General features: G+C 40.3%; 1 protein-coding gene across 3 annotated transcripts; it reads left to right on the top strand.

Moving 5' to 3' along the window:
- Positions 1-27973, top strand: NUDT4 (nudix hydrolase 4). Of its 3 annotated transcripts, none has more exons than XM_080363237.1 (5): positions 1-363; positions 14148-14258; positions 23258-23302; positions 25650-25734; positions 27485-27973. In XM_080363237.1, the coding sequence occupies exons 1-5, from the start codon at positions 265-267 to the stop codon at positions 27685-27687; spliced, it is 543 nt and encodes a 180-aa protein (XP_080219363.1). In that variant the 5' UTR covers positions 1-264; the 3' UTR covers positions 27688-27973. The 3 variants fall into 3 exon arrangements, with proteins under 3 accessions (XP_080219363.1, XP_080219362.1, XP_080219364.1); XM_080363236.1 differs by having other exon boundaries at positions 25647-25734; XM_080363238.1 differs by lacking the exon at positions 1-363 and adding an exon at positions 7706-7725 and having other exon boundaries at positions 25647-25734.

Here is a 27973-nt window from a genome sequence, read left to right as displayed (position 1 = left end):
CCGGCGGGCGGGCACGGCGGCTCAGGGACGAGCCGGGCCGGGGCGGCGAGCGGAGCCTCTATGGCGCGGCGCGGCTCCTGGGGCGGTGGCAACGGCGCGGCGCTGCTGTGACAGGAGCTTGGACGCTGGGACTGGTGTTCCTCCCGCCCCACTCCCGAGCAGGGGACCCGCGCCGGCGTCCCGGGAGCGCGGCGGCACTCGGAGAGCGGAGCCGTGGCGGCAGCGGCGGCGGCGGCCGGGGGCAGCCGGCGTGTCACCGCCTCTATGATGAAATTTAAGCCGAACCAGACGCGGACGTACGACCGGGAGGGCTACAAGAAGCGGGCGGCGTGCCTCTGCTTCCGCAGCGAGCGGGAGGACGAGGTGAGCCCGCCGAGCACGTGCGGAGGGGGGCACCGGGCCCGGCCCGGGCGGGGCTCCCGTTTCCCCGAGGGCCCTCGGGTGCCGCGTCCCTTTGTCTGGCCGGGGGGCGCGGGCCCCTCCCAGGGGGACACTCCCTGAACATACGGAGTTGTGCTGGGGCTCTCTCCCCCCGCCACCGGAGGAGGCGGCGACGCCGGCTCCCCGCTCGTTGAAGAGGAGGGGGGCGGCGGCCCGAAACCCGCGCCGGGGGCGGCGGCGGGCGCACCCCCTGCAGTGCCGGGCCGGGGGCGGGGCGGGCGCGGCGGCTCCGCGGCCCGACTCTCGCCCACCATCTTGGGGCGGCGCGGTGCGGCGGGGCCCACGTGCGCGGCGCCCTCCTTTGTGCGCGGCCGCGGCGCCTCCGGGCCCCCGGGACGGAACCGGACACCGGCTGCAGCCCCGGGGTTCTCCTTTGTGTGCCCGGGACGCGCCGAAAGCCGGTTCATGTGTCATGGCGCACTGAGGGTGTTGCCCTCAAAACGAGCCCCCTACCCTATTTTAGCGGTATTAAAAAAAAAAAACCACAACAGTCGTGTCGTTTCGAAAACCTGCGCCTTGGTGGGTGTTTCCCACCAAGAGAGTAAAATGTCGCTTAAAAATATTTTTTTGTCGGAGGAGCTCGGAGGCAGGAGGGGGGTGTTGCGGTTTGGGTTGTAGAGGAGAGCGCTCAGCTGGGGTTTTATGTTGCAGCAGAATCGGGAGGTGGCAACAAAGTTGTCCTGTGTTCCCAGCCAAGGTCAATGGCACCGGCTGCTATATGGAAACTTCGCTGATGGTTTCATTGCACAATGCGTTTATGGACTGTCTCAGGCTGGAAGCATGCACTTTCCTCATTTTTCATTTGCGTTTTGTTAATATCTGTAAAATAACTACAAAGATTAGGGCTTGATTTTTTTTTTTTAATTATTTTTATCCCTTTACATGCTGCAATAAATGTGTCCTGTCTAAACTGTCAGTACAGCAAATTTCTTCCTTATTTTTAAACGTCTAGTAAGAAATATAATGCAGTAAGCAGACGCTTGACCCCAAAATACCAACCCTTGAATTTAGGCAAAAAATTTTACATGATGTTCTGCTATATGCCGTTCCCTATGTGGTGTGAATATAGCCTTGGGATCACACTGGGCAGCTTTTCCTAATATCATGAACGAGAAGGGTGTCAAGCAGAAATGTTACTATCAGTCAAGGTTTTCTTTGGGTTTAGCAGCACTTCTGATGCTCCACCATGCTTCCGCATTTACACGTCTTCGGTATTTGTTTTCAGATGCTACTCCAGCTCATATTTGTTTTGATTTCAAACACCTTGGCCACTGTTACTGCTTTCTTGCACCAGCTGTAGTTAGAAATTCATTATTGATGTCACCTTTGTCAGTAATTTCCGCTCATTCTTCATTTCCTGCTGCGATTTCATATGTTCTCTTTAAACCTTGCAGCCAAATGAGGCCACTGGCTGCTTCAAAAATTGTTTGTGCCTAAGGACATCCTTTGAGGCTGAGGACAGTAGTAGTGGCTGTGCTGTGTAAGAAGGGTGGATGCTGACACTTGTTGCACTGGAGTGATTTGGGGTGTTGCGGATGGCACACCTATATGGCTGCCATGAGGCTGGACACTGTGCAATTAGACATACTTGAGGATGAAATAAATGGGATAACACCGAGTCAGACTTGGGACCTAGATTAAGCATGTGGAAACAGTTCCAATCACTTTCTGACTAGTTATTTCCAGAAAAGTGATGGCAACACTTTGAATTTGCTTGACTATTTCCCAGGTTCCAGCTCTATCAGTATCAATACAGAACCTGTTTCTTAGAAGTTTGATATCTGACTACCAAGTTTGATGCATATGATTAACTTGTATCACCAGCTGGGTTCCCCTCATTGGCTGGATGAGGCTTGCTTTTGTTGTTCCTGAACGCTGTTATTTTAATATGCTTCTGTGTAGGTCTAGTTTGAACGTCAGTGTTTCCTTTCCAATTCTCTGGAGACTGTACCATTGATTTTCAGCTGACCTACATCTCCAGGGATCTTTGAATGAAGCATTGCTTCAGCTATGGAGGAGCACCAAGGCAATACTTGGTGACTGAAGGGAGAAGAGGGGAACAGCAGACTGAGAAAAAAATTTTGCTTCCATAGCTATTTTAACCTGTGGCATTACTGTCCTGTAAGCAAAGAATTGCTAGAGATTGGAAGAGAGACAATAGACAACTCAAAGCAATCTTTAGTGATATATTTGGTTTTAGGAGTCTTAAAGCAATAATTTTTTTCTCCAACTGGAGATTCTGTCTGCAAGACTCTCAATACATCATGTTCTACTTTTCAGCTGGTTGGTGTCTATATGGAGGAATAGGTGTCTGCAACAATTTTCTGATACAAATCTTAGGATAGCCTGTCTTCCTTCTTGTGTTCTGACTTCCTGTAAGGCCAGTCCATATCCAGTTGTGCCTGTGCTCTTTTTTTCCCCTTTTCTTGCACTTTTCACTCTGACGTGTCTATAGACAGCAGTCATTCCTCTCTCAGGACATTTTGATTAACTTGAAGCCTTGCAAGCTTCATCTCCTAAAACCAGTTTTCTGTTTGTGATCATCAGGGTAGCTCTTTCATTTCCTTCAATTTGACATCCCTATTTTTTGAATGTGGGTGACAGTTGTAGTTGCGTTAGGTGGAATCTCACTGCGTTGCATAGAAGGTACTAATAGTTCTCTAGCCGTACTATAAAAAAAACCCTGTTACAGGACCAGTCTTTATTGTGATTGTAAAGCTAGTCATCTTGTGATTAGTGGTGGTATCAAAGTCTCTTAACTTCTTCCCACCTCATGAATTCTCAACTTCTACCAGAAATTCTTAGTGTCCTGCGCATTAGATTAACAATATGTTCTTAACAAAACGTGATGCTTCTTCTGTAACTTCAGCATGAGATTTCCTGTTAATATCATGACTTACGGACACGGCCTCTCAATTTGGAGACATACAAATGTCAGTAATGTCTTTCTGTGATCATCACTGATGAAGATCAGGACAGTCGCTAAAACATTTAATATCTCTATTGTTAATAATGTTCTAGCAAAATCTGCATGTTATAGCTTCTTGGTCTGTTTCCTATCTGTATTGCGCTTTCTATGCTACCTTTGTAGCTTTGTTGAAGCCTGTGTTACAGCTGAGTTTCACAGACAGTGAAGCAAGATATCAGTTGAAAAACTGTGGTAACAAAGGATGTTTTTGCTAAAAGCACACTGTATTTCCATTTGGTTTGTGTTCATTTCTTTATTTCTTAATTTTAAACATAGATGGGCTTTATAATAGTGCAGAGGCAAAACTTAGTCTGGTGGTCCTTGCAAACAGTTTGAAATACAGCCACAGAACTCCTGCTCTCCTGCTACAGCACCTTGTCCAGATAGCTTTACCAACAGTCTTTGCTGCCAGACTTAAAGTTGTTGAGTCAGTTCTCTCGGATGTTATGGGCTGGAAACTGGGCTTGCCTGCAGTCTTGCACACTGTCAAAAGCTTCTGCTTTGCCTTGAGAGCTGGTATTGTAGCTGAAAGCATGTGCTTGGGAGATGAATGGTGGTTGTCCAGGTGCACCAGTGCAAAAAGTCCTTGCTTCTTGTTTCTTGATTCATTTTCAAGTGATTCCACAAATGCCAGTTAGTGCTATATAGCCCATTTGGTTTAGATTTTGTAGCCCTCATGCTGTGATGTGTTAAAAAAAAAAAAAATCCTGGGGAAGCCCAAATAGCCAAGTGATGTGGCCAGTAGCTTTGGATTTTTTTGAGTGTTTTAGAAGATGATCTCGTAGACTATTGTCATTAAACTATTGCCTGTTTTCGTCTCAGTGCTGTCATTTGGGCTGAAGAGAGAGCAAGACGGCTGGATATGAGCCTAAGTGCTGGCTCCTTCTGTCGTTCTTAATGGAAATGAAGCAGTAATTGCAGGCTCTGTCTGCCATTTGAACAAAAAAAAAAATGCTGGAAATGACGCAGGAGCAATCCCATGAAAAATGAAACAAGTCTGTATGGGCATGTAATGTGTGGGGGCTGCAGGCTTTTTGCTTTGAGCAAGCAAGAAGCTGTTAGGTGTGCACAGAAAGCTGTTGGTGTTCGGCAGATTGGGGTTGGCTGGTGGATTTTTGTGTGGGGAAATGCAAGTCACTCTCGAGCGACCAGGAGATGTGGATGGCAGCTTCAGGATGAGCCCGCAGGATAACCTCTCAGTACAGTGAGGACCAGCTGCTTCCAGGGATTGGAATTGCTTCTGCATTCAGGACTCTGCAAACAGTGGTTTTACATAAAATGCTGATGTCTTGGTGTCTGGGTGAAGGGTAGGGAAGGAAATTCTTGCCTCTCAAAGCAGTGAATGAGGCAAGCCTTTAAAGTAGCAAGAGTAAATAGTAATAAACATTTTTTTTCCTAGTCATTTGGATAACTAAAACAATTTTTAAAGCTAATTGAATTTTTCTTCTATCAACTACATATTATACAAATAAATGGACAGTTATTTTTAAATACCTTGAATATAAAACTTGAGTGTGTTGTAATTATTTTGGCATCTGTAACACTGCTTTATGTAATTGAATGTAGTATTGAAAGCCCTACTTTAGTGTTCAGCCAGCAGTTGATAGTGGCAGATCTAAAAACTAGTTTCATATGCAAAAAAAAGTCTTCAAGCTTTTCAATTTTTAATTTTGCCATTTTTGTTGTTCAACTTTGTACAATAGATGAAAATAGATGGGAAGGGTTTCCTGTTACTGTCGAGAAAGTAGTGAGGATAACTATTGTCACCCACTTGTGGGAAATGCAAATTTTTGATTTTTTCCCCTGGAGAAGGGTGTACACTTGCATGTTAATTGTTGCCTTTTAACTTTGAGTTAAAATGATTGGCTACTACTGTTGTATCTCCTTTTTGGTCTGATTTAGAGAATTCTGTTTCTTAGGCTGTAGAATGTAAAGTTTTAAGAAACTCTTGTTTATCTGCTTTGTTCTGGTGGTCACCCTTTTATTATTTTTAAAAACAGTAGCTTTGTTCAGTTTCTTAAAGCTGTTGCTTCATAAGAGCAACAGTTTTATTAAAGGATAAAGTAAAATGTTATTTTTATTTCAATTAGACTAAATCTGAAAACCAGAAAGACCTGTTGTAATGTAACTTGATCTGTAAAACCTTGGCCCAGAAGTGTCACCTGGCTACCCTGGCAAAATGGGATATTCTAGGAATTTTTGTAAATAAACTTGCAGAGTGATGAAAGATCTTCCATACTTAACTCAGAATGTGGCATGTGGTTTCTTCGTCCTTCAGTGTAAGCTCTCAGGTGTAAACACACAGATAGTGTGTGGTTTAAAATATAACTTGGAGTATGACCATGGCACCCTATTTACGGTTGGCATGCTCCCCAAAGCAATGTGTGGACTGATACAGGTTACCTGTCTTGCTCTATGATTGCCTAATACAGTATAGGCATATTTTAAAATACCAGAGAATACACATTTCGATGTGTGCTCGGTGCACTGTAGTTTTCTCTTGTTCTATCTCAAGTCCCTGCCCTATTAACATACAGGAGTAATAATTGTCATGAGATGGTCTCTGCCTTAGTTTTGCCTCTTGATATTTGGATATCGTTTCTGTGGTGTAGGAAGGGGTATAGCTTGAAATCGAGACTTATAAATAACTTCCAAAATGGCTTTTTATGGTATCTTTACAGAGACAGTGTCTGCTTGTGGCATATTCCTGCAGGCTCATATGGGGTTCTGCAGTGGCTTAAGCTTGTGTTGATATTAAATAAAAATAATTCAATGTTAGATTGCTGTGGTAGGATTTATATCAGGTAACTGACTTATAAAACACAAGTGCCTTGTTATCCCTGCTTCTACAGAAAAACAGCTTTTTGCAGGCATTGCATGTGCACTGTGGCTTCATGTTGGGATCTTTTTTGACAAACAGCAACTGCATGCCAGCAGTGGAAGCCTTCAAGTTTGGTGAAGCTGTAGGAATTCAGCTGTCCACCATGGCTGGAAGCTGTAGTCTTCACTCCTACCTCTTTAGATACTGAAATCAGTCATCCATGAGCTGTTTTTTATTGCAAAACCTCAATTACTTTTTACCAGTACCTATGGTATTAGATGTCTATGCTATACAAATGTGGTTGCTCAAAATGGGCTGAGGGGAGAAGAAAACATGGCTGTAGCTGTTTTAACACAAGGCTAAGGTGTCCTGCAACAAAACCTGGTTTATGTTTTGCCCTGTTTAGCAGATGCCAAGTGTTTAGATACATGAGAAAGTATAATTTATTTCTTATTTGCATCATCCTATGTTTACTTTGAGGACTTAAACTGGTGGCTAAATTTGTTTGATTTTTTTTCCCAGTTAACTCAGTGGTTCTATAAACTTCCAAGTTACTGGTTTCTGTGAAATAGCAAAGTGGCAGACTGCTTCAGAAATATGTACAAATCCTAGCTAGAGATATATATGCATATATATCTCTAGCTAGGATTTGTAGCCATGTTTTCTTAAACATCTTTTGTAGATGTGAGAGTTCATGGACCACGGGTTGGTGTGTAATTTTTTTCCAGTCCTGTTTGTAGAGCGCTTTAAAAAGTTTATTTTAATTAGGTGGCTTTCACTGGTTAATCCACCTTGAAGAAAGATATTTGGCTTTGGCCAGCCACTGATTTCAGGAGACACTACAATTTGACGTAGTGCTTAAGTACTTCAGTGGAACCAGTCCTATAAACGTAAATATTTTAAAACAAATTTTGTCTTCAAAGATTAATATGTGGTGGGTTTTTTGTTTTGTTTTGTTTTTCCAAGTATGTCAAAGACAAAAAAGGATGAAAGGTAACTGGTACTCATAAAAAAATAACCTTGTCATGTCTTTACCTGCAGCTGAATGGTTCTCAAAGACTCGGAGCTCTTGTTTCTGACAAGTGCTTGGAAGCTGATCCCTTAGTCAAACAGATTATGTTGCTGAGTAATGGGTAAAGCCCAGTTCTCCTGCTCAAGATTAGGCCGTGGTTTCAAGTTACCAAGAAAGGGGCAGCAAAGCGAGTTTTAGCTCTTCACCTAATACCCTACGTGTTTTCTGCCGTGGTCTGTATTGACAAGCATAAGTGAAGAAGGACATACTGTAAAGTGGATTTGGGACTTGACCCAGCATGAAAAGTAAAACATCTTTTATAGGCACTTGAGGCATCAGGGAGGGAGGGTTTCTTTGTTTGCAGGGTGGTTTTGCAGCCAGGAATCTCCTTTTGCAAGATCCGCACCCTTCATCGCACCACGGGACCTGTCAGATCTGATTCTCAGAAGCATACCAAAGCTCGAGGGGCATCTAATGTTACAGGTGACTTGAGTGCCTGTTGACATGAGGAAATGCATTCTGACTGATGTACCATAGTAGTATAGTGATGTCTGATCCTGATATGAACACTTTAGCCAAAGAACAAGACCAAGTACTTTAAATAGCCAGAGGAAGGTACTCAAATTCTGAATCACTATATCAACATGCTAGATCAAATACATGGATTTCATGGGAAATAAAATTTATAGAATAGTAGAACTTTAATTGGAAGTTAAAGCAAAACTTCTGTGAAAAGGCTGACGTTTTTCTCCCTATTGCCATATAGACTTAAAATCAGAAAATCCCACAAGGAAAATCATTTGCAGATCTGATTTTGAAGTATTAATATATGCATATGATTCTTTATCATTCTTCTTCAGAATGCCAGTAAACTTGTACTAGTTGCTGTGCAAGCATCATTCTGCTGCTTTGAAAACTGATCTTTACTTGAAGTTGGGATGATATTTCAGACTTTATTTAATAAGTTGTACAGACATAACCCAGTTTTCTGAGTTGCTTTCAAGATGCTGTGCTCATGGTAATGAGTGTTAGGATTCAAGTACTGCTAGTTGTTAGGCCATTTCTCTGCTGCTCTGCCAGTTTCTGTTCATTGAGACTAAATCTTCTGTTTAAACTCCTTCATAGCTGGAGACTGCTTTTCAGTCTGTTGTCTATCAACTACTTTGCTAAAGGCTCTTGAATTGGCTTAGGCTGATCTGAAATTGGGTAGTTGCACTTACACCTTTCTGCCCCAGTTTGTGTGGTGCTGACCCTTGTATAGATGTGTACAGAACAGAGCTGAATGTGTGCAGGCTGAAAACTAAGCTTTAATGATCCGAGCTGGTTTTCAGGCAGATCATCTTCCTGAACTCATTGTGTCAGTGTAAGGGAGAAATTAAAGGTGTTGCAGCCTTGACTTATAATTAAAATAGTTTATTGAAATGCTGTCAAGTCTCATCCCGAGGTTTTTTACTACTCTGCAATAACTTTGTGCACATTATATCTCCAGGTTAAGAAAAATCATGTTGAAAATTATTGCAGTAAAGAAGGAGGACTATAAGCAATTGCTCTACTGAGAATATTTTTAGGAAGCCAGAAGTATGTTCCTTACTGAATGCTACCTGTGAGGCATTGCGCTGGCAAGTTGTAAAGCTCCATTGCATTTTTCAGCTTTCTGGAGTCCAAAAAGAGACAATAGCATTCTTGAAAAAGGGATACAACAGTAATCTAGAGGTGAACTGAGAAACTGTTTCAGAACTACAGAAATGAGGCAGAGATTCTTAAAAATAGCAAGAAGTGTTAGATAAAGAAGGCCTCTAGCTACAGTAGAAGGTGGAAATGTGCTCTCTAATTTGAAACATGTGCTTTTGCCTAAAAATTCATGCATTGAATCCTGCAAATACGGTCCATTTGGCTATTTTAGTGGTTTGATAAGGTTTGAAAGATATGCTTTTTTCCATGCTGCTTGGTAATGTTTCTGTGTTGTGGCATTCAGAGTAGTTCCCCGGTACTTTTAAAGAAGCTCCTGAGCTGAAAACAATTGGAAGTTGGAAGTGTTAGGAAGCAGTGAAATCTTTCTGCTCATGTTTTTCCCTGAGAATCTGCTAATGGCCATTTTGAAACAAATCATGGTGCTGGACTGACCCTTTTGGCTGTATTTGGATGAAGCCATCTTTATGACTCTTTCAGGTGATTGTAACTTGGGCAGACCAGCCATCTAGGCTGAAGTTCTCCATGTTGAGTGTGCTACGTTAGACTATATTAACTTACATCAAAGTGTGTCCTGTTTTATTCTCAGAATAGGGTTGTAGTGTTATTTCTTTGCTTCTTAATGTTTCTGATGCCTATGAGAACATACAGTACATCTGTTCCTTCTAAGAGCATTTTGACACTTTGTTTTGTACCTGAGAGGTATTAATACATCTTGATGCCCTTATGATCTCTCCTATACTCTGACCAGTTTAAAGCTTCTGAAATTGTTCACGTATTCTCACCTTCATGAAACTTGGGAACTAAATAATTTCTCTTCTATGTACCTACATTTTCCTTTCCTTCTCCGTGCAGCGTTTAGTTGTATACCTGAGTAATCCAGTGTTCTTTGCAACCAAGCACATGCTCAGCGGTCTTGTGGGGCGAGGGATTGATTCCCTTCCTCTTGAAAGTTCTTCCTCTTAACTGCCGGTTTTACCAGAAAAAAAGGCAAACTTAGCTATCTCAATGAGGTAATTCAAACAGCAAGTTGCACGTAGCTAGTGGATTAGTGGGGGTGATGAAAGGGGAAAAAATGAGGTGTGCAGTGGGGAAGAGAGGAATAGATGTGGTTAGACTAGGAGGAGAGAGCTTACAAAGCTGTCTAATGACAAATAATTTCTGTAGAACTGGAGTGGTACCTTTTCAACTGTAAGTACGTTTTTCCTTGCAAGTAATGTGTCCACTATGGAAAAATTCACATCTTGCAGTTGATTTATAGTGTCTTCTGCTGCTGTTGTTTCATTACTTCAAGCTGTGGATGACTCTGCTCGGAAGTCAAAAGAATCCAGCTGTGGGGGTTTGTTCTGTCTGGCAAGTTCCAACCTTAACCTTCCTTCTTTTTTAATGTAAGCTGACTTTTAATACAATTATTTTTCTAGGCTATAATGCCCCACAGTTAAGAAAGATAGAAAGCAATGATATTTGATATAACCTTAAGTCGTTTTCTAACTCTTTGATTTCTTGATATGAAAAAAACAAACAAACAAACAACATAAGGAGGAATAGCTTTTAATTACACACTGTATTACTCTGAGCTGTTGCCATTTTAGTCTTCTGGAATATACGGCTGCTAACTGTTTCACGGGTTTCTTTTGACTTGAGAATACTACAGGCCAAAGCTTTGGCATCTTTCCTTAGAATTTTTCAGTTGTTTTGTCTGCAGGCTTAGCATTTATAGTGAGCAAGTCCCATGATTCTACATACCCTGTAGTTACTTTTTGGTTTTTGGTTAACCGTATCTTGGTTAAACATATCGATAGGTGCTTATTACAAGTAGGCTGGCTAGCAGTTTGTCTTCCTCACTGCACTCAAAGGTCATTGCTATTCCTGGACTTGAAAACAAGGTAAAAACTTGGCTAGTAAGACCCAGTGGAGGAGTTTTCATGTTCTCGTCTTAGCTGAATTCTGCAGCTTTACTGCTTCACTTGGCAGTATTACGGAAAATAACTGCTTTACCTTAGTTTTTAGAGTAAGATAAGATTGTAACTAGGCAAGCAGATTTGATGATATTATTCTGTACTTTGGAAATCTTTTAAAGAAGGGAGTTGGTTGTCAATAGTAAGGCTTTTTCAGAAACATGGAGAGGGCAGTGATTACTTAAAAGTAATACAAGAAATCTCAGTCCTTTCTCTGCATTCAGAGATATGAGATACAGATTTCCCTGCATAGTTCCTTTGTTTTCTTCTGAACCTAATGAGGTTATGATGTAAATTTTGGTGTGCATAGATATGAGATTCCGCAGTCTTTTCAGTAAACTACAGGAATCTGCATGAACATGAACCTCCTCAAAAAAGACTGGATGTCCAGGCAACCTAGATCTCTATTCTCCTGCTTTGCTTGTCTTAAGGGAAGATGAATTGCTGGCTTTTTGCTGCTGATTTTGCACCTGAGTGCATTGTCAACCAAGGGCGGCTTTTTGGTGCCCTCATTTTTAAGTCATCTGTGTATTTACAGCCTAGTCATTCAGGTACTGTGGGATGTGTTTGCTGGCCACTTGCAGGTGGAAACACCTGAAAACTACATCCACTACATGGAATAAAAAACAACACACACAAAAAAGTGCAAGTGAGCACAAGATTGCTTATTACTATAACTGAAAGAATCTGTGTGGAGTGCTTTCAGCCTTACCACACGATCTTATAATTGCTAGCTATCAGCTCTCAGCTTTTGGAGAAATTGATTACAACTGAGTACATTTTTGCTAGGATACCCCAGGATGGATGCCTCGTACCACAGCGGCTTCAAATTTTAATGTTGCTGGGTGGAAAAACTTGTGCATCTGAAGGTCTCAGGGATATAACTTAGTGTGATCCCTTGAATTCAGACTGTGAAAGCAGTGGGAACACAGGAGAATAAAGCGTAGAGGGAAAGATGCTTGAGAAAAAGCTTCAGTCCCGGGTTTAGTGGAGACTTGGGTAGTTGCCAAAATGAACTCCCAGGCTGTAACACTTGGGAGTTTATTTTATATATAGCTGTAAAGCCTGTCTACCAGAGCTGATGTATTTTAATGTTGCTTACTTGCTAGATGCATTTGTTTCTGCTTTTTAAAAGGGTAATTTAAAGCTAATAGATACACAAACCCAGCTCAATAGACTATTGATCAGGTTAGTGGTAGTCAGCTATTACATAAAGGCATAAAAAATTCCTTGCTTTATGCTACACTGCCAGAACCAGCAACCTGATTTATCCCTTAGTAGTAATTAAGAATTTTATGTTTAGCCTTAACTAGACAATGAATGCTGATTAAAATCATTCTGCCAAGCTGGGAATGATTTAATGTGATGTAATCATCCTTTTGTTCATCATTGTTGCTAACTTCCACATGACTGCAGTGAGTGCTGGTTTCATCAGCAGAAAATAATGTGTGGTGTTTATGTCTGTGATCCCACAAGTGAATTCATAACTTGATTTTTACAACTGCTGATGTGGTGGTTCTTGGTACTGATATAGATGCTCCACATAGGTGTCTAAAACCTTTTTCTAAAACTGTATCTGGTGGAACTGTGTACCCTCTTTGGGAATCTTTGTTAAAGGATCCTAGGAAACTATAACCTTTGGTTGTAAGGATCAAGTTGAGATGCATTTGTGTCTAACCTTGTTGCCTTTGCTGGCTGTTTTTAGATAGCTGAATAAAATATTTGACTGAAAATGCAAACACTTAAATGCTAAGAATGGTTCTGTACTAAATGAGGTCTCTGCCATGTTCCTTATTTAGCATAGGAAAAACTTGGGGGAAATCAGCACAGTGGAGAATCCCTCAGAGTAGGAAAAGTCTTTACTACAAATAAACACTACAACAAGAAAATACCTGTCAGATGAGGTTCTTCTGGGTGCTTCTCAGCATGGACACGCATCGTTGCACTCACAAAGGTGTGCAGTCATCTTAATTACACTCCCCAGGTTCTGTAGGTGAACCACACTGTATTTCCTTGAGTGCCAAAGGAACACAGTGTAAGTGATGAGCATTCCCCTGTTGCCCCCATCAGGGAATAATTTCACTATATAACCCAATAGGAGATTGAGTTTAAAGACTGTAAGAGTAGGTGGTGAGGACTAGACTGTCACTTCAGTCAGTACTTTAACCTTTAGACTGAGGTTCTTGTTGTTAGTCTTTTAATTGCTTCTAAAGATTGCAGCGTTGACCCTGTCCCTTTGCTCCCCACAGCTGTCCTTTGACTTCAGGGTAGGGCTTGGGTAAGTATTGCCTAGAAACTGAAGTGTGCTACTGCACAGATGATTAAGTAGGTCTTACTAATCAAAATGTCTCAGTAAATACAAGTTACGCTGTTTATTTCCCTGTGGTCCTGAATCAAGGTCTTATTTTCATCATCTTCTAGGATGCCTCGTATTGAGTAATTGCAGTAGTTTGTTGGACAGGTGGCTAAAATGTTTTCAGCTCTGAAGGACGGGTCCTGCAGACAGTGGTTTTTAAATTGGCATCTATCAATAGTGTGACCAAGTTAGAGTCAAATTAAGTCAAATTAAAGTGTCTTGGAAAAAAAAAAACCTTGTTATTAAATTTAGAAATCACTTAGAATGCAATGTGTTGCAGTTCTTCTTCTTACAGAAATGTTAGAAGAAACCAAATTGGACAAGAGCCAATGAAGTATTCTCCTTATAATTTAGTTATGCAATATTGTAAGCATGCCATGCTAGCATAACACTTCAATTACTGAAAAGAAGCTTGTCAAAAGCTTAAAATTAGAAATATGTTCAGAAGCCCAGTTTTCTGGCCAAAAGATGTTGTTTCAGAAGAATTTTTTTAACTTCTGTGTGATGCAAATGTCTTAATTTTCACACTTCACCATCTGTATGACCCTCAGACTTAATCAGTATTGGGGAGTATTATTAGATTTTTGTGGTACATCCTCATTCTTGTGCGTATTGTATTATTTTTCATATTGTGTCTAAACATCTGATGAAAGTGTTTATGCAAGGAGATTACAATGACGTAGTTGTCTTAGTTTTATTAAATACTGGATGCTGATAATTTTCCTTCATCTTTCCCCACCCTGCCCCTCCACTTTTTATAACTCCTGCTTGCCTGTTATGTCTCATTTCTGAAGTCTATAATCCATCTGGCTAGGTGAAAAAGTGCATTGCTGAAAAAGTAGATAGTACCAAGATTCCTGACTTGTGAGCTATATTTAACAGTCATTTGCAATTATTTATAGGTGCTGTTGGTAAGCAGTAGCCGATACCCAGATCAGTGGATTGTACCAGGTGGAGGAATGGAACCAGAAGAAGAGCCAGGGGGAGCAGCCGTCAGAGAGGTGTATGAAGAGGTAACAAAAACAAAACAAAAATATCCAGCTGCTTTTTGCTGTTGCTATCTTCAGATGGGAATCGAGGAGGAAGAGGGAAATCTACCTCCTTTTATCAAGGATTTGACTAAGATTTCCACGATTGTGAAATTCAAAGAACTGCAGTTCTGTGTGTTAGAATTGGGGCGTAGTGTGGCGAGGTGAACTAATTAGCTTGTTTCCCAGTGTGCTTTCATTTCATGGCTAAATTTCTGTCTGCCTTCATAAACACTTACTGGAAGTGGAACTGTGACTTTATGCCAAATAACCAGGGTAGTGTAGCATTTCTGTGTTTGTGCAGAAAACACTTGACTCGCAGCTCTTCTAGAACAGACTGAAGGTGAATGAACGATTAATGTGTAGCTACATAAGAAAGAGAAATAAACAGACCTTTGAGGAGATTCCAGACTAAACAGATTAGAAACTGATGTATCTAAGCAGTTGAGAATTCAACAATAAAAAGGGCTTGTTAAGGCTCTTTATTATGAATAAACCACCGTAGGTATAATCTGCCTTTCTACCTCTGACCTTACCTCTAGGCAAAACAGAGTTTCAAGTCTTGATGAATTAATGTGGTTTCCCACTCTAGCATGGTGCTTAAATTTCAAATTCAAATTTTTTTAACTTGCTATTTATGTTTCCTAGGCAAATTCTTAAAAATGTTAAATGTTACTTGAATATCTAGCAGCCAGCACATTATGCTACATAAAACTTCAGGAAAACCTACATTTGATTTAGCTAGAAATTATGCAATGCATAAGTGACTACAGATCGACTCCTAGAATGTTCATAGAATGTCCTGAATTGGGAGGGACCCACAAGGATTGAGTCCAACCTGCCCCTGCTTGTGACAACCCCGCAGTTCACACCATGTGTCTGAGGGTGTTGTCCAGTCTGCTTGAACACTGTCAGGTTTGAGGCTGACACCTCCCTGGGGAGCCTGTTCCAGTGCTCCACCACCCTCTAGGTGAAGAACCTTTTCCTAATGTTGAACCTAAACCTCCCCTGGCACATCTTCCTGCCATTCCCTCGGGTTCTGTCATTGGTTGCTAAAGAGAAGAGATCAGCACCTGCCCCTCCTTCTCTCCTTGTGAGGAAGCTGTAGACTGTGATGAGGTCTCCTCTTAGTCTCTTCTCCTCTAGGCTGAAGAAAACAAGTGACTTTAGCTGCTCCTCATATGGCTTCCTCTCCAAACCCTTCACCAACCTCTTCTGGACACTCTCCAGTAGCTTTATCCTTTCCTATTGTGGTGCCCAGAACTGCACCCAGTGCTCCACGTGAGGCTGCACCAGTGCAGAGCACAGTGGGACAATCACCTCCCTGGCCCGGCTGGCAATGCTGTGCTTGATGTACCCCAGGACACCGGTGGCCCCCTTGGCTGCCAGGACACACCATGGGCTCATGTTCAACTTGCGGTCGACCAGAACCCCCAGATCCTTCTCCATGGAGCTTCTCTCCAGCATCTTGTCCCCAAGTCTGTATGTACAGCCAGGGTTGCTGTGTCCCAGGTGCAAAATCCGGCACTTGCACTCATTGAACTTCATGTTCATGGGGATTGCCCAGTTCTCCAATTTGTCCAGATTTCTCTGCAGAATCTCTCTGCCCCCAGGAGTGTTGACAGCTCCTCCCAATTTTGTGTCATCAGCGAACTTACTAAGTAATCCCTCAAGTCCTGAGTCTAAGTCATTTATAAAGACATCGAAGAGTGCTGGCCCTGAGATGGATCCCTGTGGAACCCCGCTGGGATCTTAATTCCTTATATCATACTTCTGAAATAGAAGGTATAACGTTTCGCGGAATGTGGATGCATGCTGGCAAGTGAGTGAACTACAGACTTTCTGGTAGTCATAAACAGTTTTCTCATCCCAGTTTGACTACCACTATTCTTAAAACGCTAATTAGCAACAACGTTACTGTATGTACAATTTTTTTTATTAGCCATGCTACATAGTGGTTTATTTTCCTTACCCTTAAGACTGTTTTGCTGAGTTTGAGGTTTGGGAACTTGATGTAGATTCAGCTTGCCCCAGATGCTGCTTGCACAGGACCACTGGCTTAGTGTTCTGAACACTGGTGATTTTAGTTCCTGATCTGACTTAAGGCGGAGTTCAAGATGAGGAATAGAGAAATCTCATCTCCATGTCAAACTAGAGCTAACTGAACTGTAGTCAAACATTTTTTTTTCTCTGGTGGTGAAGAATACAGACCATCTTGAAGGGACCTGTGTGTAGCTAGTATGTCATCGTAGAACCATCTAGTTTGGAAAAGACCATGAAGATCAGAGCCCAACTGTAAAGTTAACACTACGAAGTCCACCACTAAACCATATCCATAAGCACCATGTCTACGTATCTTTTAAACCCCTCCAGGGATGGTGACTCCACCACTTCCCCGGGCAACCTGTTCCAATGCTTGGCAACCCTTTCTGTGAAGAAATGTTTCCCAATATCCGATCTAAACCTCCCATGGTACAACTTGAGGCCATTTCCTCTTGTTGTCCTATCACTTCTTACTTGGGAGAAGAGACTAACACCCACAAAGTTGCTGTAGGAGTTTGACCAACTATTGAAAACTGCCTGAGTGGTCTCACTTCTCAGCTTGTGGGAATGCAGTGCTACACACAAAGCTCTTGGACTGACTTTAGCACAGTAGTGCAGCAGCAAGAGTTGTGACTGGGAGGGGTCTGATAACTACAGGGTGTTTCAAAAAGATGGACCCATTTTGAAATTACTGTCTTTGAAATTGGGTCCATCTCTGATGCTGCGCATGGTTCTATCCTGAGAATATTCTGAGAAACACTTCCAAGTCCTGGCTTTGCTGGAGCTCTGCTCACAAATTTCTGCAGTGGTGCAATGGATGAGCCATGAGTGTTTGGGAAGGTTAAAGCTGGGATAGCTAAAGAATGAGTATAGAATGTTACTGGATGATACATCAAATAGTAAAAACTTAGTACCAATTTCTTTGTTAATGTAAAAGTCCAGCTAGAGTGCATACACTGCCCAGACACTGCAAACTACTCCAGTTCATACAGATACCAAAATGTTAGTTGCTTCTGAATGATGTTTTTCCCTTTGGACATGCTTTCACACCACTAGGCCAAAAAAAAAAGAATAGAGCAGATGAGAAGGTGAAAAATAGGAGTACCTGCTGTTATGATTTGAAGCAGCCCTTCCATAGTTCAGTTTTGTTGTTGCCCTCACTTTATCAGGGGAAAGCAAAAGCATGGTGGTTCTGGTCAAGAATTGCAGTAATCAGCAACCTACACTGTTTTGAATACTAAATACAGATGTCAGCCTCCTTCACGCATACACTTGTACTCTTTTAGTTGTGTTTTGTTAAGTACTATCACACAGCGACATGCAAACGTGTGGCTTAGGCAAATGCTTTGATTTCTTTTCAGTGTATTGTATGTTACACTGTTCTGTAGCTGCTTAGAAAATGTGTTGCCATCAAACATTCAGTAAGAGGCTTCATAATAGAAAAGCTGCATATGTTGTAAGGACAGGTTTATACACACCAAGAGAAACTGTATCTAAAAGCTCTTCAGTGGTGCTAGCAGAGTCATTTTGCTCCAGGTTAAACCAATTTTTATTCACTTTTATTACAGTGGCTGCAGTTTTTTTATAGTGGTGTGGAAGAAGACATAAACTGCCAGCTATGTTCAGCTCTGAGCTGTGCTTGCGAATGCATAAAGATTTTTTTAAAGGCTAGGGGCTTTAATAAGCAAAAATCATTTGGTGACGCTTGTTCTACAGCTTCGGAGTTTCCAAGGTTTGATAGCTTGCATAGCTGATGAGTGTTCAAAGTTCATGCCCTAAAGTAAAAATTTCTTAAGCTACAGGCTGAATCTTGTGTTCTGCCATGAGACTGCAAAGAAAAGCCAGGATGGTATTCAGTTTTGACTTGAGCCATGGAAATTCATCCTAACCTTTCTAGAGATGGCTGTCCTTTCTATTTTTATACTAAGGTCAGTGTCACCTGGCAGCTGGTTACAGTGCGATGAAGTGAACCATTAAGAGTTTTGTGAATGAATAAACTTCAGAGCAGCCACACTCTGGCACTGGTTTGGACTGTGTTCCTTCAGTCACGCAACCTGTTGGTTTCCAGTAATTTATTAAAATGGAGAAATTGATAGCGGGAGGAGTTGTAATGGCATTTCTTAACAGTAGGAGTGCTCATAGTTCACAAAATTACAGCCCCCTGGCTCTAAATATCTGTCACTTTTACCATCAACAGTCATGTATTTTAAATCCTTGTTTTAAAACCCAAGCAAAGATCTTTGTAGTGAAACCTGTATGCACTGCAGTTGCTCTGTAGTCTGCCTGTGTGCATGACTCCAGATTTTTTTATCCTTATCTTCTGTTCATGTTAGTGATTTGATTTTTTTGCCTCTACTAAATGTTGAGTAAGAATTTCATTTGTCTGACACTTCACAGGTTACAGTAATTACAGTAGCCTGTCAAGTTCCTTAAGTACAATAAATTTCTACAAACCTGGAGGTAGAATAACAAAATGAAGTTACCGTATAAAGCATTCCCAGAAAGGTATTAAACCTCATCTAAATGAGGAGCTACTATGTTACTGACTTTGGAGCTTAGTGTTTAATTGGGTAGTGTGAAAGATGGAAATGAGAACTCTGTGCAAATCTGTTCAAAGAGAAATACGACAAATAATGAGGGTGGCAAGCTGGTGATGTTCAGCCTCTTAAATGGAAGGAATACCATCCCACTCCCCTTTTTCTCTATCTCAACAAAAAAATGAGGCTCTTGCTTTGTTTGTACTTAGCAGTATATTGAAATGCCTACTAAAAATATATATAATTCCTCCCAGACCTGCATGAATACAGCTTCTTGGAAGAGGAGGCTGATCCTGAGGTTAAGCTGCTGTAACAGTGAAAATATCAGTCATATTATCTAAGATTTCTCACAGGAAACAGAGGAATCTGCTCCAGTGAGCATCTAATATTTGAGAAATGATTGGGTGGTACAGACTAGGACTGGGTAGAGACTTTAAAAACAAAATAAATAAATAAACCACCTTTTCAGCTGAAAGATTGTGGCAGGTACTATGAAACCTTTGGGGTTTTATAAGAGTATCCAAGAAAGGTCAGGAATAGTCTTGCACTGTGCCTTCAGGAGCACAGCCATTAAAGTACTATCTGACATCCCACAGTTAAAAATAAATCTTTCAGATTTTAAGCAACTTTCTGCTCTGGTAGACTGTTAGACTAGAAATTTAAGTGCAGTGTGACTCTTGCTCCATCTACAGGAAACAATGGGCAAGTCACAGTGCACACCTGAGACTGCAGAACATCTGCAGCTGCCAACAGGGAATGACCTCCAGGCCAGAGAGATTATGGGATGAAGTCGCTGGTTTTCCCTCTTGTGGTTGGATTTAGGCTAATACTAAAATAAATGCATAAATTCAGATTTGACACCTTACCTACATAGGAGTCACAGACTTTCTTAACAAAACGATCTGAGAGGATTTAGCACTTAATTCAAGAGCTTGTCTGCTGAAATAAGTGCTCCCAAGTTTAGACTGCCTCATTTATTGAAGCCTGTAGCTTTTTGGTTACTAAAAGAACTGTATTTTGACAGTCATGGGCACATCATGGCCACAGAAAGAAATATTCTTATTAGAGACAAAATGGTTTGAAGTCTAGAACATAACCAATGTATTGGATTTGAAGCTTATGACTGGGAAAGCGAGGACTTTGACTTTCTAGGGAAAAAGCTGAAGCATTTTTTGGTCTGCTAGCATTTAATTTTGACACTTGAAGGAATTACAGTAAGGTAAGAATCTGGAGGAAATATTGTTTTTAGCAAAAGCACTTTAAAAAATACCACAGTCAGTTTAATGGTACTTCATAAACTATCAAGATGACTCAATTGAATATATTACTTCCAGAGAAACATCATAGAATTGTTTGGGTTGGAAACGACCTTAAAGATAATCCAGTCCAACCCCCCTGCCATGGGCAGGGACACCTTCCACTAGACCAGGTTGCTCAGAGCCCCGTCCAGCCTGGCCTTGAACAGTCCCAGGGATGGGGCATCCACAGCTTCTCTGGGCAGCCTAGTCCAGTGTCTCACCAACCTCATGGTGAAGAACTTCTTCCTGATATCTTATCTAAACCTACCTTCTCTCAGTTTAAAGCCATTGCCCTTGCCCTATCACTACATGCTCTTGTAAAAAGTCCTTCTTCAGCTTTCCTGTAGGTCCCCTTTAGATACTGGAAAGCTGCTATAAGGTCTCCCCAGAACCTTCTCTTCCCCAGGCTGAACAACCTCAGCTCTCAGCAGGTCTTCACGGGACTCTAGTTACTACCTTTTTATTCTTTTGCATACAGAGGTTTCGAAAGACACTACAATCTGCAGGGATGATGCTACATTTTGGAAGCACATCTTTGCTCAGAGAGCAACTAGACATCACTGGTGGTAATCACATGTACATAGCAACATCTGGTTCCACAAAAGCTTCATTATAAGCTTGTGGGAATTTTCACACTTAATGTAAGGGCATGCTTCTAATTGTGTCATTCAGAATTACTCAGCTAAGAGTATTTGTTTAAACTCCTGGTTTGCTTGGGGGAGAATAGAGAAGCTGTGAAGTAAATTGCACTTAGACTAACATTGAAAATATATATACATTGTGACTGTGGGGTACTAATAAGTTAAACTTCTCTGTGAAAGCTCTTTAGTATTGGTAAATTTACCTGGTTGTGGTGTTTGTGCCACGTATTGGGTATCAGTGAATTGTCAGATTCCCATTAGCAGTGCAGAGAAGCCATCCTGCATCTGTCCTTCAGCAGTCCTGTTGGCATAGACCTGCTTTGAAGAAATCTTTGTAATACTAAATAAGGTATTGGCTAGGCTTAGAGATTTATAAAACCATGGAAGATTTTGTTGGGGAGGGCTGTTTTTTGTGGTTTGAGGTGGAAGAAGAGTTGGGTGGTTTTTTTTCCTTCCTCTGGTGGAGCATAGTACGCTCTAGAGTAGTTCCTTGGTACTTGGAAAAGCTTTTCTTAATGCTTGAAAAATCTGCAGAGTCTGCACTGGGCTTTCTGTCACGCTGTTAAGCTGTATCTTGCCATATCTTTAAGAATATTAAATGGTCTTGTTCTTTGCAACTTTAGGGAAGAAATTAAGAAATTACAGAACTTGTACAGCTTAAACCGCACACTTGGACACCTGAAGTATTAAAAAATTACTAATCCCACAGATTCATGTTGTTGCTTTCGATACAATAGGATGATAGAAAATTGCCTCTTTTTTTTTTCCTTTGTTTGCCACAAAATACAAGTCCTAAAGGATATGGTGATTCCTAAATATTGCTGCATGAGAAGGTAGGCAAAAACTGGGGACAGAAGCATAAGTTTGTAGCCTTTTTGTTTCTGTTTCTCTTTTTGAAGAGATACTGTAATGTTGAGGAAATCAGGACTGATCAGTAAAACCTGAACATTTCTTCAGCCTGTGTTCCTTCAGGCTAATAAATGCTTTTTCATTGCCCGCTGTAAAGCACAATCAATCTGTAGTGCCTGTGGTGGTGTAACTTACCTTTTCAGACCCAAATAAGGGTCTGTCACTGTGACAATTAACATACTGTCTAATCACTTACCCAGCAGGTCCGGTTATGTATTTCAGCTTCATGAGCTCTACAAGGTATCTCTGTCATCACAGCACATGACCAGAAGAATACTGTATGTAGTTTTGTTTTCATTTTAGGTCCAGCTCTTGCTCTAGATAAGCAAAATGCTTGTTGAGTTGCATGGGCTGTGATCAGATGCTTCCTTCATCAAAACTGCTTAATAAATAACACCAGCCATCTGCTTTCTTTAAAAAGAAAGACACAGAAAACATTCACTTGTAAGATCTTGATTAGACTTATTGCTAAAGCCTGCCCAGTTGTCTGTCAGAGTTACTCACTAAAATGTAATTAAGATCCATATGGTCCTTCATATAAAGACGTAAGACATCAGTAACTTTCCTTGGTTAAAGCTGGATACAAAGACTGAAGGCTAGAAAATGTCATCTTTGAGCCAAGAAGCCCTATTTTAAATATCGATTGTACAATAACACAAAAAAAAAATCTAAATATGCCTTTGTCTACCAGTAGACTACATATGCTTTTATATCTTAAGCATAAAGACTCAGATTTATTTAGAATAAACGGATGATCATAAGCTACTTCTGTTGGAGGTGGCATCATATAGTACTTCTGGAAAAACAAATCCTAGAGTCTTAGTAGAATATAATGACCACCTGAACTTTATCGATTAAAAATTACTAAGCACAGGCTGATAGACATAGTGGTTGTTTTAGAACATTGGAGTGAAATTCTAAATGTAAAGCCTTTTCTGATGCTACTAACCAGAGAAGTAATTCAAAACTGGTAGTAGAAAATTTGGTAAGTAAGTTTAAAAATAAATTTATATCCCAAAAGCTACACTTTCATATGAAAACTAGCATATGTGAAGTCATTATGCTGCAGGATCCACCCAGTAACTTACAGTTCAATTTGTTATTGTATTTTGAAGACTTTGACTTAAGTTTCTGTTTAAAATAGCAATGGAGTTTTAATGATTCCTTCTCTAAATTTATTATTATACTATTTTAAATTATGTCTTGTCCTGTCTACTTCTCTGGATTATTTCAGTATTAGATGTCATTTATCTTTTCAATAAAATAAAGTACACAAAGATGGTAAGTAAAAAAGTATTTTGATCTGGATGGAAAACTTGAAAGATTATGCATTCTTCACCCATTAGAACAAGCTTCTGTGTTGCAATGTTCTAAGTAGTCTAGAAACTCTAGAAGCAATGCAGTATTGTCTAATTAAAACATGTTAAAACACTTGCTTAAAAAACCCTAATAATGGGGAGTAATTCATTTATGCTGCTGTAAGAGGCTGGTACTGATGTTTTAGTCTTTTTGAATGAAAAAGCACATGTTAACACTTTTTCCTGTTTGTTTTGTAGGCTGGAGTAAAGGGAAAGCTAGGCAGACTGCTTGGGATATTTGAGGTGAGCTATTTCTTTTACCTTTTAAAAACAAATGTTCTTTTTTATTTCTTTTTTTTGTGAGAGTAGATAAAACTATAGAAATTTAACATCTACACAACACAATCAGGCATAAGTTAAGTTTTACTTGCCTTTAATTTTGCAATGGTACTGGAAATGCTGTATTACATTAGACAGGTGCTTGCCTTCAGTTGTTATATGATATGTGAAGGTTTCAATAGGAAGATTTCGAAATACTTGGAACTTTCCTGGAAAGATCAAATTAGTACTCAGGCAACATCTAGAGGGTTTAAAAAAAAGTGAAACCAACATGGATAGATCTAGGATTTCTGAAATACCACCCTCTTTTAGGACACTATTTTGACTTTTCATCTCTGATATTTTGCTGAAGTAACTTGTCACCTTTCACACACCTAAAGTGATAGGTCTGTGTGTGAAGTATCTCATTATGGTTTTGATTCACTAAAAAAGGTAATGCTTTGGATTACAGACAAATCTAACCTTTCGCAATACTATGTGGTTAAAAACTTCTATTTCATAGTGTAAAGAACTACTGACAGCACAAGGGCACACACAAGATACAACTCTCTTTCAGTGTTGGCATTGCCCAGTTTTGCTCAGGTTCTAGACAGCAGTAGACTGTAGAAACGTAGGTGTGAGTCTTCAGATCATAATACAGCCAAAGTTACCATATTGTGCTCTATGATGGGTGCGAGTGGACATGCCTTAGTCTGGTAGTTAGGTGTGAATCTTCACAGTTGAATTATAAGAACAACTTCCAGAGGCAGTGTGCTCCTGACAGGGATTTCCTACGTGAGATATTCTTTAGTCATGTATGACTAGTTGATACAGGGCTAAAGGTGTTCTGTTGTGAAGTATGGAAACAATGGCAAAATTAGAGAAGTTCCTGTTTGTAGGTAGTGGCAGTTGCCCTTTTTTCTAATTTGTTTTGGGTTTGAGTACACCTGGGTGATCCTACACATTAGGAACCTGTCTGTGTTTTAACTGTGCTGGTTAGTCTGCAGAAGTATTCTGTGTTTCCCAGCTCGGGCCAAAAAAAATACAGGATACCAATCATCTTCATGCCTTAAAATGGGCTGCAAGGGATGATGCCTCTTTGGTAATTCAGCTGTATGTTCTTGTGAAGCAATTACCACCATTTAGACCAGAGGAGATAGAAATCTGTGTTCAGCAGCACTTTTCTAGGTTACTTTTAACTTAAATCAAGGACCTACATCAGTTTTACAACATGGCCCCACCAACAGTTGTTGATACAGTTGTTGCTGCCACATGTTGCTACCTGGGGTTGTAACTAAGAGAAGATGGAAAGGATATTGCTGCCAAATCCTCATATTCTAGAACTACAGCTGGAAAGGATGGCTGTTGTAGATGTATTTACTCCATTTAATAATGGTTATTGACAAACAACTGTCTGGGAGTATTCTTATTTCCTAGCAAAGCACAACAGTTTATACTAAGTTTGTAGAGAAACAGAGGTAGGTATGAATGGTTATTTGTGCAAGGATAAAACCTGCTGTATGGGGACCTACAGCATAACATCTCTTGGTTATTAATGTAGTGTAACCCTAAATGGACCTGGTGCGGTGGCAGCTTGGAGTGCTCTGCTGGCCTGTTTGGAGTTAAGAGTAGTGTCTACACAGAGCTCACGTGGACTGTCTGCACCTCAACAACCTGCCCTGAGCAGACCACAGTGTTGGAATTGCCTTGTCCCAAAATCTGGTGGTTGGTGCTGCTAACGTGGCGAACCCATGAAGCGAACAGATGGCAGTGATTTTTGCATTTGTCATGATTACAAACATAGGCTGTTTAATTTGCCTCGCTTACTGAGTGAAACATTATATCCAGCACTGCATGGATGATCTGGCCACAGGATGCAGCTGTTCCATCTTGCAGAGGGTTTTTTAATAACCTTTCACCTAGGAGCGTGAGTTGTGGAGATGGTTTTAGCAAATGCACTCTACTGTGGTCACTCACAACATAAGTAAAAGATAAGCAATGTGCAGAACTAGCAGTCAACTGCTAGTATGAGAGAGATTAGGTGACCAAGAACATAGTTTGGTCCCAACTTCACAATCTTCAAATTTGCTTGTGCGTTTTTTAATGACTCTGGTAAAATAGAATAGCTATGCTTTCAAATAAAACTTATTTTTTCCCACTCTTGCGGGCTTACTCAGTACAAACATTTATTCAGTGAAAATAAAAGCCAGGTTTTGCTGGCAAGTATCCTTCAGGGTAAGTAATTTCCAATTTTATAGTTGTGGTAAGTCTGTAAATTGGTTTTTTTGTTTAATTCTGTGAATTAAAATCTCTACTTCTAATATTCAAGCAGAACCAGGATCGGAAGCATAGGACATATGTTTATGTTCTTACTGTAACGGAAATACTGGAAGACTGGGAGGATTCAGTTAATATAGGTAAACCCATTGTCTGCCCTATTCTGCTACTTTTTAAATGTATTAAGCAAAATTCTTGCATTCTCTGAAGCAATTCTTATAATTCTGGAGGGGGGGGGGAATAGTAATTCTGTTCTATAAACTTAAATTACTAGAAACTCTTATGCTGTTCTTCTACACTTCTCTACACATATAACTGGGGTTGCTTCCAACACATTGTGCTACTGTTATATTATATTAATTAGGGTATTCTAAGTGTTATGATGGAATAAACATCACTATTGGTTGCTAATACAGCTCTTTATTTTTGGGTTATTTTAGGCTGAATATTATACTGATAAATTTTTCTTTTAAAAAGTTAAATGTTTTGCTGTCTGATACTCTGGGGTGTTTTTGAAAGTCTTTGAAAAAAGAAATCTTTGTAAAGTTTTGAAGTTCTTTTTCCCATGGTGGGGGAAAAGAAAAACTAGTATTTACTTAGCTTAATTTTTCAATTACAGTGCTGATTTTAAGAGGTATTTATTCCTACATACACATATTTGTCATACAGATACCACTGTCATGCAGTTCAGTTAGATTAACATCTTTTGTGATGCTGTATGGATCTTCTACTTTTAATTTAATTAAGTAAACATCAACTTAAAAAAAAAAGTTAGTTCAGTGTATTTGTCCAGCTGAAATTTTAGTTAATTAAGAATTGATATAAATTGCATCCTACCTTGGTTGGTTATGCTTTACCCATTTCAGGAGGTGGTGCTTTGGGAGTGCGACATTCATAACCTTAGCACTATGAATCTGTCAGCAAGTGGCATGTAATTGTAAGAGCAGCTTCACACCTGTGCCCAGTTTTTCAGGTGGAGAGAGAACGTTTTGTTTCTGATGCCACTGAGTGGTGGGGGGTGCCCCCTCCCACCTGTGTGCCAGGTGCCCTGTACAGCAACACTGGCCACTGATCCATTACTTTAGAGCAGGGCTGTCAAGCTCATTTTTACCGGGGGCTGCGTTGGCCTCGTGGTTGCTTTCAAAGGGCCAAATTCAGCCTTAAGTCAGCAGTTTATATAAGTCTTAATAACATTCAAGCATAGTACTTGTAACACTGTAGAGCCAAATGAAAAATAGAATTAATCCCACTTGTAACAATACTGTCTCTGACCTTGTCTCTAAGTATTTCCAGAGGCCTCTTATTTTAAAGGGCTGACTTGTATAAGCAGGATGGTCTTAGAACTATTTTGCCAAGATAAGTCTTGGAACTCAATTAAACCTATCTCTGGCATAAGGTATTTTATTTTTTTAAAACTTATGGCTAACCTGAGTAACTCCATACCATAGATATGTTTTCAGTATGGAAACAGCTTTCTACATCAGACCAAGCCATCCTTCTGTAACTTCATGCATGTGTGCATGTTCATTCTTCAGGTTGGTTTTCTGCTAGGCATGACAATGTAGGAAGGCAATATTACGTCACCTGAATAATAAAACCTTTTTTGTAAGGACTAGATATGACCTTTGTAGCATATGAAAAGTCATATGAGCTTCAGCCCAGCATCTGCTTCAAGAGAGTTGTCTGAAAGGCTTTATGAACTGCATATCAGTAAGCTTGAGTCAACCTCTTGTGTTCATCAGTGCTTTCAATGTCTTTTCACCATGTCCTTTGCCTGAGAACTTGCATTTCGAAAGTAAAAGGAATGAGGAAAAGTGAATGACCAGATAGCAACAAATGGTGCTGTTACAAATGTGTAACTTTTTTTCTTTATGGATTATACTTCTTCAGGAAGGAAAAGAGAATGGTTTAAAGTAGAAGATGCGATCAAGGTCCTTCAGTGTCACAAGCCTGTTCATGCAGAATACTTGGAAAAACTGAAACTGAGCTGTTCACCCACGAATGGAAACTCTGTGGTTCCCCCTCTTCCAGATAATAACTCCTTATATGTCACTTCTGCACAGACTTCTGGGTTGCCCTCTACTGTGAGATAAACATTTGGATTACCTTTTTATTCATGTCATCACAAGGGGAGACATCTGTGATCACATGCAGGCATCTGTGTAACTGTCAGTTCTAAGTGAAATATGTGAATGTGTCATGATGTCAAATTTCTTTGAACATTTCTTTTTTTCTTTTTTAACAATGTAAAATAGTATTTCAGCAAACCAAAGCCATATATGGATTTTTTTAAGATGCCTTAATAGGCCACTTTAAAAAAAAAAACCAAACGTGAATATATAAATTTCCATATCTGCTAAAATAAAATATGTATCTTGG

Source organism: Nesoenas mayeri (genome assembly GCF_963082525.1).
Source record: "Nesoenas mayeri genome assembly, chromosome: 1".
NCBI classification, from domain to species: Eukaryota; Metazoa; Chordata; class Aves; order Columbiformes; family Columbidae; genus Nesoenas; species Nesoenas mayeri.
The sequence above is the reverse complement of the archived record's forward strand: the minus strand, read 5'-3'. Positions and strand labels throughout refer to the sequence as shown.